The sequence below is a fragment of the Nothoprocta perdicaria genome, unplaced genomic scaffold (genome assembly GCF_003342845.1).
Source record: "Nothoprocta perdicaria isolate Ctin4 unplaced genomic scaffold, notPer1 scaffold_11, whole genome shotgun sequence".
Lineage (NCBI taxonomy): Eukaryota > Metazoa > Chordata > Aves > Tinamiformes > Tinamidae > Nothoprocta > Nothoprocta perdicaria.
This window is the reverse complement of record NW_020454205.1, coordinates 3,664,120-3,678,113: the sequence shown is the minus strand read 5'-3', so window position 1 is coordinate 3,678,113 and position 13,994 is coordinate 3,664,120. Positions and strand designations below refer to the sequence as shown.

Below are 13,994 nucleotides of genomic sequence, written 5' to 3'. Positions count from 1 at the left end.
GGCTGGTGCCCCCAGCCCTGCTCTGGTGGGAGCAGGTACCTGGGCGCACCTGGAATGCTGCAAGGATGCTGGAAACGGCATTATATATGTTACATAGGCAAGCTCAAGGCAAACACACAGAAGGGGTGTCTGGTAGCCTGGAAAAACAGGCTCCTTTTTATTCTCACAAGGCTCTGTGTCCGTGTTGTTTGTATATACACATGGCTCTGATAAAGGTGGTTTTGTGTATGCTTAGGCGATGAGAATCCAAAATATTTAAGGGGAAGATAGGGACAGGGACTCGCATCCCGCTCGGGGTGGCGGACGGGAGAGACGGGGGGAAGACAAGCGGGCCGCGGCCACGAGGTGAGGCGGGCGCCATGGCGGCTCTCTCAGGGCGCAGCACCACGGCCAGCGCCCGCCGCGCATGCGCATGCGCAGCGGCTGCGCGCGCGCCGCCCCGCCCGCCCGCCCCGGCGCTGAGGTAACGGGCGCCTGCCGCGGCGAGGCGAGGCGCGGAGCGGAGCGGAGCGGAGCCGCCCGCGCGGGGAGCCGCCGCCCCCGGGCCCCGCGCCGCCCCCGGCCGCCCCGCGGGCCGCTATGAGCCATGAAGCCGCCCGGCAGCAGCTCCCTGCGGCCGCCCGGCTGCTGCGGCCGCCGCCGCCTCCCCGCCGCCGCCGGCTGCCCCGCGCTCCTCGGCCGCCTCCTCCCGCTGTCGGCGCCGTTGCTGCTGCTCCTGCTCCTCCTCCATGGCTCCTGCCCCGGGGCTGGCTCGGCTGCGGCGGCCGCCGGTGGGTGTCTCGGTGCGGGCAGGAGAGGGGGAGCGGTGCAGGGAAAGGTGCCGCAGCGCAGGCTGCTTTGCGACCCCCCAAAAAAAATTTAAAAAAAATTAAAAAAAAAGGAAAAAAATAAAATAAAGGAGAAAAAGTGGTTTTGGGGGTGCTATCTACTCTTTAATCGAGGCCTAAGTGATACGTGGAAGTTGGGTGTAGTTGCCTTCTGAGTCACGCTGCGCTGGTTGCGTTGCCTGCTGGCTCGCTGCGTGCTGGAATCGGGATCGGGGAAGATAAACGTTTTCAGATGGAAAAGGCTCCTGGGGAGAACGGCTCCTGCCAGGCTCGAAGTTAGAAGAGAAAGAAAGGAATACTTGGTGTTATGTAAAGGGAATTGATCAGCTTTCAGGGCGCGCGGGCTCTGAATTCAGGCTGTTTTGGTCATTTTGTAAATGTACGTGTAGATGTGCATGTGTTGTGGAAGGAAAGAGAACTTAAACTTAGCTAGTAAACCAGTATGCAGGAGATGGATCCGTAGCCATTAAAGGGAGTTATTTGATGTGAGTTTTTTGGTATTTTTTCATTTTGGAAGATAAATGTATTAAAAAATTTATGATCCATGACTGCATGTGAAAATACACAGGTGTTTAAATAAATAATGCTGTTTCTGCAACCATTTTATGTGCGGAAATGAATTAAATCTAACTCCCTGAGTAAGCTTGCTTTTTGTTTGAGTGAATAAAAATATTAGACTATTGCAAGATAAAATATATAGCTGTATTTCATGGAAGTAAACATGTTCTGCAGTCTAATTTATGGCTGGTATGTCTCTGTTCCTCAGACCTGCATTGGAATGAAACGGCAAGCAGTATGGAGGGGGGACTGGCAGATGAAGAGCCTGCATTTCAACAGAATAAAAACAGTAATAATGAAAACAACAGCCACAGCAACGCAATACAGAAAGAAATCACGCTGCCTTCAAGACTGATCTATTATATCAACAGAGACTCTGAAACCCCTTACCATATCCTGGATACTAGAGCAAGGCACCAGCAGAAACACAACAAGGTAGGGTAAAAAGAGGCCAACCTACAGAATTTTGAAAACGGTAGTATGTGATGTGTAACGATGTTAGAATGTCTTATTCTGCCGATCTCTGAGACTTAAATTGCCATCGTTTTTAGGAATTAAAGGAGGGCAAGTAATTAAATAAGGATGTGATTCCTCTTGTTTTAATTAAGAACAACAATTTTAAATTTCAGGTTGGTTCAGATGCTGAACTGTAGATAAACTGAATAGGAATTACATGATGCTGGCTTGTCTGATTAGAGTAGGCTCCAGTGTCTTGACTTACACAATCACCAGCAAAATGCACCTTTCAAAAGAGCTATTCACTGTTCAAATTTTTGCAAAGGGGATTTCTTTAGGATCCTTAACTTAAAGCATAAATTTCTTGGTTTTGAGCTTGTCATCGAGTACCTAATAAATGAAGTTATTTTTTGCTGCTGGTGTATGACCAGTGAAAACTATTGAAAAGTTCTACTATTTCTTTGTCAAAAGTAGCAACCAGGCCCTGAACACCTACAATTTTTTGTTTTCAGTGAAAAAAATCTTGCTTGAATTTGCAGGAAACTATCTTCTTTCATAGATTAAAAAGGCAATATAGAAGAAGATTCGTATAAGAACAGAAGATCAACACAGGGGAGAAGACACATTGAAGTTAGATCAGTATGCATTATATTACTGAAAGACTTGGATATATTGGAGTCCCTAGTCATTAATATCATTTGAAATCATTTAAATCATTTGAAATTTTAGACAGTGAATTTAATATGCATAACATAATACTACTTTTATATTTATTATGGAGTATTTCAGACTGAAGTAAAAATGTGGAGTTATTCTCTAATTTTTAGGGAAGAAGCTGCTGTTACGTAGTTTGGATGTTTTGATTAGGAAGGGTTGCTTCCTAGCTTCCCAAGCATGTGCCATGGGATGCATTCAAGTATGGCAGTATCTTGCTGATGGCACACAGAAAAGCTGCTCCCCTGTTCTCTCTCCTGGAGAATGGAGCTACTTAAAAGAATACTACTGTCTAAACTAAAACGGTATCTCTTTGAAGTAACTTATTTTTTTTCTCTTGGTGAGGTTAGAACTGTCTCTCTAAATGTCTTTTTAGTAAGAAATGAGTAGCGAGTGCTTTTTTAAAAACAAACACTTCCCTGAACATACTGCAATCTCTAGAAACATGGAAAAAATGTAAATCCTTAGGAATTGTGATTTTTCTCCTAAAGCTGCACATTATTAAATTTGTGGGTATTTCCTTTCTTCAGTTGATTAATTTTTTGTGGGGCCTTTTAAAGTGAGACCACTATTTTCAGGAAAACATGCAAATCCTGAAGACTCTCTCTCTTTGGAAAATGGTGTGAAAAGAAAGGCATTTGCAATCTTGAAGTGGCTGTAGACCTGCCTTTGAGAACAATGCTTCCTCCATGCTTCTACATCAGTTCTGAGGGGCTTTTTGTTGTTGTTTTTTCCTTTTTTTTCTCTTTCTGTGGAGAAAGAATACACAGCAGAGAATGTCTGCTTATCTCATTACTTACCTAGCATTCCCACAAGAACATTGCTTGCTGTTGCCTCTCCTTCCTTTGCCCTACCCTATCTGAAACTCCTGGGGTAAAGCTCTTCAGAAATCAATGCTGATGGAACTGACATTGATTTCCTTGGGTATGTTTGGTGCTAAGCATTGTGCAAAGTGGTTCTCCTTTCTATTCTCTATATTCCTGCTAACCCTGCAGTGGTCTCAGAAGGTTCTTTAAGTCTGATGCTTTATGGAGAGTGTGGCATTACACTGACTTCTTTCTTCTGAAGCGTGAAACTTCCATCGCTTTGATCCATCTAATTGAAGGAAAGGGTTGATTTTATTCCTTGACCAGATTGATCTTGCATCTTCTGCTTCCAGAGCAGCAGAATGTTTCACTCTCTGCTCCCCAGCTTGCATCTTCTGCCTTTCTCTGCAGAAATCCTTTATTCCCTGCTTTTCCACCTATGGGACCATAACGTAACATGGAACATTTTGGCTTACTGTTCAATGTTTAAAAAAGATTAACAGTCGTCTCTGTAGAACAATAGTTGAGGAAAAAAGATGCTGAGGATGCAAAATGGAAGTAACTCAAAAAGAGGGTGCAATGGAAATGTGAAAGGTGCACAGGAGGATTTTGATTTTGTTGGGGATATCTTAGCATTTGCTTTTATCCTTTTCCAGACTTAAAATAAATGGTATATTATAATATCTCCTGATTAGGAGATTTTACCGTCTCTCATGCTGGTAATGAAAGAAAATAACCGGAATAACTTCATGGCTGAACAAAAAGAAACCTGTATTTAGGAGTGAAGAGGAGTGCACGTGAGAACAAAGACCGGCATGATGGCCGTGTGCAATACTGAGGAAGAAAAATTCTTCTCCTATTTTTAAGTGCTCTTAGAAAAATGCATTGTTTGACATGAATATACTTGTGAGGCTTAATGAACTATTTAAGGACTTATGATACTAAACCAGTTCCTAACTACAGATATTATCTGATAAATTCTTTTTATGGGTCTTCCTTATAGTGAGCAGAAGAGTATAAGCCATATGGATAGTTTTGGTCTTAAGCCTGTGAATGCCTTGAAAATGCTGAGTCACTATAGGAGAGAGAATAGTTGATGAAATTGCATGCATGTGTGGGAAAAAAAAGATACCTCTAGAGAAATACATAAAATGACTTAAAATCTGTTTTTTTTCCTTTTTCGTTAGAATTCTCTTTTTGAAAGTAATGATCTGCAACCTTTGTCATGAAATATGTCGTAGAGATAAAGGAGTGGTCAAGAAGACACTGTACCAGAGAATCGGAAGTTTAAATTTATAAATTATTTTCTTAGAATTGATTCTCTTTATCTTCATTCTGTTCTTGAATTTGTTGAAGTGTACATTCCATCATCATGAAAGGGTGATCTAAATGTGATCTAAATTGTTGGTAGGATTGCCCTCTCTTAAGTTCTTGTTCTCTTATTCTTTCTCTCGCTCTTATTTTTTTTTTCCATACTTGAATTAAGGCTGACTGTTTTCTTTGAGATCTTCTGAGATTATTTTTAAAGTGAGATGCTTAGAAATGAGCGTCTGTTTATAAAAACATACTAAAGAAGCTTGTAAGAATCCTTAAACTTGTTAAGGAGCTCTGAGTCATCTGTATTCTGCGTCTGTCTTTCTAATCTTTCTAAACTTCTGCACATGCAGGTAGCAATTTGAATGAAATGATAGCCCCGTTATCAGCCCTAATGACTGCTTTAATACATGTTTCCCACCTGCATACAAGTTTTTTAGGACTTAATGGGAAGACTTCATGGTGCAGATTTTTTCCCAAAATGCTAGGAGCAAATCCTTATCATGGTCCAACAAAAAGCACAAGATTGGATCTCAGGATTATTGGATTGTCAGGGAAATGCAGTTCAGGGAAACCTTACCTAATTGTGAGTAGGATGGGAGGAAAAACTTGAATTGGGCATTTATGAAGAAAAAGGATATATCTGCTGGACAGTTTCTAACTTTTGGAAAGAATCAGTAAAATCTTAAATTCTCAAAAGTTTTGGAGAAGCAGTATTGCTTATCTGTTCATTCAGAATTTGAAACTGATAATGTGTTTTTTGGGGGGAGTATGGGGGAAAGGGCATATAGGGTAGGAAGAAGGGGAAGGCTGTGTTTTAATAAAACTACTCTACGTATCCTAACTACTACTACTGCTGCATATTTCTGTCATTTGTTTTGACTGTGAAGATATTTCTACAATTTCACTCCATGAAAATCCTGTATTCATTTTATGGCTCTTTGCCGTGAAATGAACTCTCTCATTGCCAATACTGATACTTTTATGCATAATTTTTCATCTTTGATTCTAAAATGAATTTACATGCAAGCTAGAAGCTCTTGTTTGTAAACTGTATTTTCAGTGGTCCAGCTAACAGGAGTTGAAATTGGTCCTTCCTTATCCCATCTTTTTTTCCAGTAGATCTATATCCATGTTTCCTAGCAACTTAGTGTCTTGTGTGTACTTAAGAGTACTCTGTGCAAACTCATATATGTATGCAGATGATAAAAGTAGTACGTATGCAGTATTTTTCATATATAGTTCATATATAATCTCACAAAACTGATTTAAATATGCCTTATATTCTTGTGAAATTTATATTTCTGTTAACTGGAAGAAGAATTATACTTAAATCATTATATTAGAGTTTTGAAAAGTAGGCAGATAAGGGAATACTGTTAAATGGTAAAGTGCATAGGAAAATCTTTTTTTTTTTTTGACATAATTCTCTTGTCACAGTGCTACTTGACAGTTATTATGGCTAAAACACACAGTAACAGCTCCCCGGTAACTTTCTGTGCTATCTTTTTACTGGAAAAATATCAGTTTCAGGATGAAATAGTTTAGTCTCATTATCTTAATTTAACTGCAAGCTCCTAGCTTCCATGGGTGACTACCTATTATTGATTGGCTTAAGCAAGATCTCTATTTTACTACAGCAGTGAAGTGTCAGATTTACCTGAATTCAAAACCATTTTTCTGCTAACCTGCCAAGATTTAAAGCCTTTTACAAGCAGTGGTTTGAGCAGAGTTTGTTGGAGAGCATTCCTTGCTGCAGGGTAGTAAATTACTGCATGTCAGCTACTTTGAAATAATTGCCTATGTGTACAGACTGTTTTTGTTTTAAGTGAGGCACAGCAATAGTTAGCAAATGGTATTTTTATATATGGAATTATTGTTTTCAGAAATAGCAATGCTATATCTAATACTACAAGATAAACCTTTTTTTTGGTGTAACTATAGACAGAGAATAAAAGTTACTTTAAATAGCTATAGATGGCACAAGCAAAAGAAGTATATAGTTGATGCTTTAGAACCTTCAAGAAAAGGTTCTGCCTCACCCTTGAAGTCTGGTTGGTAGCATACATTCAAAGACAGTTAGTCATTATTTTAGATGAATTTTTCATGGATAGGAGACTCAAATCAGCAGCTCCTATAACTCTTTAAAGGGGAGTAATGGTCACTAATAGTGACCAATTTCCTGCAAAAAATGTTGACTATTTCTTAAAAACTCATGAGATTGTGTATTTTGATGGAAACAGAACATTATATGTATTTTTTGTCATGATTTCTTTGGTCTACTTAAAGATTGAACACACGTTCTTATGAATAGATGTTTGAAAAACTCCTATTGGCACTTTTCCCTTAGTTTCACTGTGTAGAAAGAAGTAGAAGCAGGAGCTGAGAAGGCCTTTATGGTAGGAATGCTTTTGAACTGAAGTAAGGTTTTTTTGCCATTTTAAATATAGCTTCATCCTTGCAACAAATCCTTTCCATCAAGATACCTGTTTGTTTCAACTGTTCAACTCAGTTCACCTGGTCAGTGTTATCTCCCTGGAATGTTAAACTATTGAGAAAGTCTTCAATTTTGATTCAACAAAAGGTGCAACAGGGAGTGATGATGTAGTTCAGTTCTATTTTACTGTACACATATTTGTTAATATTGTTTTAAAATCTGTTTTTTAGGAATTTTTAGAAAATTTCTTGTTTAGTTCTGTGGCTCTTGTTAATTGAGAGGCAAAGAATGTGGCCCAAGAACAGATAAACAGGAAGCATCCCAGCTGAATTTAGACATGATAGCAACATGTGGAATTAAAAAAAAATATATACACACACACACAGAGAAGATTTTTATTAAAGATGATGAATACTCAGTGTTACTATAAGTAGTGCAGGGATGGCAGAGGTGCACAAAGAACTTATTCTTTCTGGAAAATTCTAAAGCAAAACAAAATTACAGGCTTTGTGGGCCTTTAAAGCTAACTATTAATTATAATTTGCCAAAAAACTACTAGAGCTTTATATCATTTTTATGGCGTATCTAAAGATTCATTTTGGTATATAATAAACACTAGTATATTTTTCTTTTGATTATGGTTATAGACATAATATTCCAACTTTATTGATTTACTAATTTTTATCTCTTCGGGTTATAAGTAAGAATGATTTGATTTTCAAGAGGTGTTCCAAGAGAGAGGTTATATGATATATGGATCTAATCTCTTCTTGACTGCTGGAAACCTGTCTTCACAAAACCAAGTTCTTGCTTGAGATCCGTTGTCCTCCTTATTTTGCTAGAAAACAGATGAATACATTTTAAATCTTTCACCTTCAGTCACAGCAGTATAGAAACAATAGGCGAAATAATACAGTATATTTGACAAGAATTGAATTTCATAAAAGTTAGTTAACTTCATATGCAAGACAAGCTAGTGGGCTTGTGCTGCATGTTAAGCATCAACAGTCACATATCGATTCATTTGATAGCATTGCCAAATACGAGGCCTTTGGTTGTGAAAGGTTTACTTTGAAGAAGACCTTCATAACGTGCAATGCGAACTTTGCCATTAATTTGTGTTTGAAGGCTTGTATCACAAGTGCTTTAATAATCGATTCATTTTTATGTTGCTGACTCCAATAACATAGTTAACAGAGAAGTGTACTTAATTGCTTACAGGCTTATCTATTTTTGGCAACAAACACTGCAGATATTTGTAGGAATGCTCTGATTTTTTTGTGGTGAAGGTGAATTAATTTTGTAAGGAATGACTTGCCTGTCTGTGTGCTTGAAGGTACTATTTACTTCTCTTTTTTTCCTTCAACGTCCCTCTTTCCTACAAAAGAAATCCTTTTGAATCCAAATTCATTTTGTAATTTACCCAAATGCAAGGGCAAAGATTTCATCTTCTTTTAAGATTCACGAGGATAAGCGTATTTTCCACTTTTTTTCAAAGATTTTATAGCAAATATTTGCTGTGTAAACTTTGTAGTTCTTTTGAAAACTTTGTTTTGCAAAATTCTAAAGTACTTCTGTGTATTCATGTTTACAGGCTGTCCATCTGGCCCAGGCAAGTTTCCAAATTGAGGCCTTTGGCTCCAAATTCATCCTTGACCTCGTATTGAATAAGTGAGTGCACACTCAGAAATTTCTTTCTGTCCTGTTCTGTTATTAACTTCTGTGATACAATACCAGGGCACATGCAGTCCCAAGTTCTATGGAAAAATATCCTTTTATGCAGGTTGATTAATATAAACAGCATTCAGCTTATTTTAAAGTAAGGTAACTGTTACCTTGCTGACACCAATGACATAGCCTTAAATTTTGTCATTCGGGAAAAGTAATGCTATATTAAGATAAAAATATAAAACAGTTTATGCCCTTGGAACTTAAGGGCATCTTTGTATTAATACAGGTTCAGTATTGATCTTTGTATTAATACAGGTTCAGTAACTATATTTATCATTTATGACTTGAACCTCACAATTCAACTGTGGTTAAATTATTGGCTGCTAAACCATCAGCCACTTATGGTAATCAAAATGATGAAAACAGAGGAACTTCATTTTCTATATATCTTGTATATAGTATGTTTCTTTACATTTTGATGTAACACAAGTCATTGCAGAATGTTTGCTTTTTACTAATGTCCTACAAGCTCAGAATCTGTAATAAGAATAATAGAAAGCATGGAATAAGCTTCATGTTTAGTAGAAAAATGTAGAAAACTGCCAAATTGCCAATAATACAGCTTGCCAGTTGTTGCCAGTGTACTAAACAAATGGAAATATTGTAGAAGAGAGATTAATATGAGAAACGTTTCAGAAAATGATGTATAAAACATTCACTCAAAAAATGTTTCATGAAATGATATATATGCTAGTTTAAATGATCTTTACTTAAAGCATGGAAAAATGTGGTTCAGCATTTTGGACTGTGAATAGAGCTATTTGTCATCATCGTTGCCGTTTATTTATATCTCTATACTGGACTGATTCAGGAAAGTAACATGTATTTTTAGTTTCTGTCTTATTGATACTATTTACTCCACTTGAAGGGGCAAAAATTAGATGTCATTTATCTTCTAGATTTGTAACAGGAGAGCTTTCATTACCACTAGTGTTTGAAAGTTTTTTTGACTTATTGATGAACTGTAATGTAGGTGAGTCTTCCTTTAGTTATTCATGTTGGTGTGTAGTAATATTGTAAATACCTCTGTGAATGACTGATCTGTAATGACCTGGAAAATGCTGCACTGTCATTATAATCAGCAAGTTTGTTACGAAACAGGTATCTTAAGGGACTGACTACATCGAAAGTTGCAGCTGGATTCTGTTTAGCAGTAAGATAAATAACAGCATTGGCAGGTCCAAGTCATCTGATTTGTAATATACATCTCTGTGACTTTGGTTGTATCACATCTATTTATATATTTAGCTAGAGGTACTATGAAACTGCTTGTTTTTCTAAAAAAAACCATAGAACTATGAATGTTTTCATAGCACTTTAAGAATTTACATTGAGAAAGTTTAAGAGTAAAGTAAAAGTATAAAATCACCTGGCAGACAAAATTATCTGAAGTATCGAATAAAAGTGCATCTTCAGCTTCTGATGTCCATCAGTCTTTCAGCACACTTAAAGAAAAAAAAAAATCACAGAAGCAATTGCGTATCAGTGATTAAAAAATATTGCAATATTCTTGAGGGCCATCTGAGGTCTTATTTTGTTTTTACCTGCCAACTCTAGTGAAAATCTTGCTATGGAGAAATATGCAACCTTATCAAATCCAATAGCTTTTCGAAGGAACAAGTTCTGACTTCTAAAAGTTTGCTGAACTATTAGATTCACACGCTCTCCTTCTCATCTTTTAGATATCTGATGTTTTGCATTAAGCTAAAAACCTTTACCCTCATGTATGCATGATTTTAAAGTTAGACTTCTCTTCTAGCACTGTCTTTTAAAATGTCTTCAGTGGTTGGCAGGATATGATATTGTACAAAATCGGTGAACAGCAGAATGGAAAGGAAAAGAGTCCTTGAAGATGCCTGGGTGTTCTGTGTCCAAAAAAACTACATTATGAGATTTGGAGTTGGACCCATGCAGAGTAAATTGGATATCCTCACATTCCACGTATCCTTGTAATGTTAACCATCCTCCACCTCTGCTGTTTCTGACTCATAATGTTCAACTATTAATCTCTGTTCTATCCAGAACTCATGCTCATTTTTTTTAAGTCCCTCTTCTCTGTATGGCATGTCATATTTGTAAGTTTTAAGACTTACAGCATTATAAGTCACGAACACTCCTAGGTAATCAATTCAGTAAGACCAATTTTTGCATTTCTGTTATGTTTCTTCAGCAAAATGTCTTTTGCCATAGTGTTGGATCATATTGAATTTTGTCAGTTGTCCTGCTCAGAGGAGAAGAAAAGGTGGACTTGAACTGTTGGCTTGAACTGTTATAGTCTGTTATCCAAAATAATCTACTCTCATATGTAGGATAGGTATTCAACATCTAGAAAAAATTGTGAAATATATATATGTCTAAGTTAAGCGTTTGTTCTGGTTTTGTCAGTATTTTTGTCTCACTACCTTTGTTTCTGAAAGTTGTTCAAGTATGTAAAACTAAAATCAGAGAATGGTTGCTGCCTAGAAATGCCTTTCAGTTTGAAGTCTTTAGTTTGCCGTTGTTGGAAACTGCAGTTGTTTACTCTTTATATTCCAACTGCTGTTTAATAAAATTGGTTGTTCACACAAAATTTTACTTGTATGGAGCTTGAAGGAGTAATTAGCCCCATCTCTGCCGAAGCTTGTTGATAAGACATACCAAATACCTTAGTAGTTATAACATACAAATAGGAGTTTATTATCATAAAGAACATTGCTGGTAGTTTTTGCTGACAAGATTTGGAAAAAAAGAGGCTAATTAGAAGTTTGAGCTGTTTAGCAAGGTGGGTCAGCTCTGAAGTAATAAATGTTTTGCCCTTTGTCCCATTTAAATGTTTGACTAATTTTAGGCTGTCAACTTGATGTCATTAGTGGCATCAGGGCATAATGGTTGCAGATAATGAAAATAACATGAATAGTGATACTTTTCTTCTCATCTACAATGAATTAAGTAATGCTCTTAGTACAAAAATGAAAGATAATTGGATTCTAGTGGGATAAAATTAATTCCATTTGAAAAGTAAAATCCTTATAATTCAGCTGTGATTGTCTGCCCAAATTAAATATTCCGTATCAAACAAGTAACATTTGTATTGGTCTTAACTCCCAATCTTTAAGAAATTTTTTAACAAGTTTTGCATTTATATATATATAATATATATAATATATATATATAAAAAAATTGCACTGACAGCACTGAGTTTGAAGACAAAAATACGATCTGTGGTACACTTGAACATTTTTCATCCTTTGTGTCATTTATATATTATGTGTATAAACCTATATGTGAGGTGATAAATTATTCTCTAATGAACTCTTTGCTCTCTTTAACTACCATATAAAAGACTTTCATGTTGTTACTTTTAAGTTAAAGGACAAGTGTTTCTAGGTGGAATTGTTTCCTGTTAAGCTAATACAAGTTAGAGACAAACTATATTATCAAAAGCAGTGAATTAAAAATAGGTACTTCCTGCTTTTCTAGTGAGGAGAGTAGTTAGCTGCAGCGCCTTTTGCGCAGGAACAGCAGTTTTTTTGGCTGATGGTTCAGGCCAATCTCTTAACAAAGAGCTGTGCAAAGAGCCTTCCTCTCCAGAGATTCTAGAGGTTGAGGCAAAGGCATGCAATAGGGAATTCAGCATGTCAGCAGGATAGAAACAGAAGCCAAAAAAAGCCAAGATGAAAGTATCCCTTAAAATTTAGTTTTTGGGGGATAGGAAAAACACACAGAGAGAGACAGCCTTTTCTTCATCTCATTTGGCAAATACTTATAACATAAGTGTTCATTTCCCTTAATGTTAGTGGGAGACAGCTTATGATTTTAGTCATAGAAACTCTGTTGCAATATCTGAATTTCAAGTCCTTAAATTGTGGATTCCTCTGCACTAATTAAAAAATGTTGCTCTGCTCTCCTGAAGATCTTTGACTAAGTTCAAAGCCTCAGGACCTGGAGTAGCTGCTTGTCACACTGTAGCTCTCCCTGATGGTGACCACAGCAGTGGCATGTGTGCCCCAGAGGTGGATGAGAGCTGCATGTTGCTGTCCTGTGCCTTCAAAGAAGGCAGCCAAGAGAAAGGACATGTTCCTTTGCTGCCTGTTTAGCTTTTAAGTCATCTCCCAATATAATTTGGGTAGAGCTAGTGAGGCAGAGCAACTTGATAGAGACAGTTATCCAAGACAAAGTGTTAATAATCTCAGGTCTGTTGGTGTCCTCTGGGAAAAGCTCTTTCTTTTTGGTGCTAAAATAGGAAAGATAAAGCAAGCACTGACACTGGAGAGAAGGTTCTGATGTGTGAGCTAATACTGAATGCAAGCTGAGGGCAGATTTGTAATGAGAAACCTTTGTGTGTAATAGTTTCAAGCAACAGGTTTAAAAAAAAACAACTTCAAGACTTGAACTTTCAGCTATAAAAATCTTGTGTATAGTACCATGAACATAACTTTCAATAGACAAGCAAATTTATTACTTGTTTGTCACTTCAACTTCATTAGAGCTACTATAGAGACTATAAATTCTGTCAGTGGACTGCAATGTAGGGTTGAAGAAAACTACGGTTAGAAACACAGAATAATTAAAGTTGGGATGGATTTCTGAAGGTCGTCGTGTCCTGCTCCTTTGGATTATGCAGGGCTCTTTTCTCAGATTCTCTGGGATCTTATTACAATGCTTAATCATCACCTCTCTTTCTTTGTTTTGTTTATTTTAGTGTATATCTTGATGAGAATTTCCTGATTCTCAGTTGTCTCTAGTCTTGTTTAGATCATCCTAGTAGGTAATTAAGGACAGCTGACCTTATGCTTCAGAATAACAGTGTAAAATTTAAACAAAAAAGGGATTTATCAGTACTTTCAAGTACTGATATGTTGTGTATGCATTCCTGTTTAGAAGCTTCAAACTTTGCCAAATTAAATGTAGTGAATCCTGTATTATACTCAAGAGTTATGAAGTGTTGTATTGTTTTACAAGAAATTAAAATTTACCATGATGCAAGTAAATTTTAAAATGATTTTAAGCAATTAGATTTGTTTCTAAATCTGCACATTAAAAGTGTATCTCTAAAATAATGTTATAAAGATTAAGGTTAAGGCCAATGATGAGAATTTGCTGGTTATCCATGACTGTTCCTGTTGGTTTTGCATGTACAAGCAATGCCCATATTCTCTCAGTACCATGAAA

The 13,994-nt window shown here is 37.0% G+C and overlaps 1 protein-coding gene across 2 annotated transcripts in view; it reads left to right on the top strand.

Annotated features, from left to right (window-relative positions):
- Positions 1–586: 586 nt before the first annotated feature.
- Positions 587–13,994, top strand: part of ADAM23 (ADAM metallopeptidase domain 23) — a 54,927-nt gene continuing 41,519 nt past the window's right edge. For both annotated transcript variants that reach the window (XM_026049228.1, XM_026049237.1), the window contains exons 1-3: positions 587–770; positions 1,594–1,820; positions 8,707–8,783. In XM_026049228.1, the coding sequence (XP_025905013.1) occupies positions 587–770; positions 1,594–1,820; positions 8,707–8,783 (488 nt within the window). The remainder of the gene's footprint in view (positions 771–1,593; positions 1,821–8,706; positions 8,784–13,994) is intronic.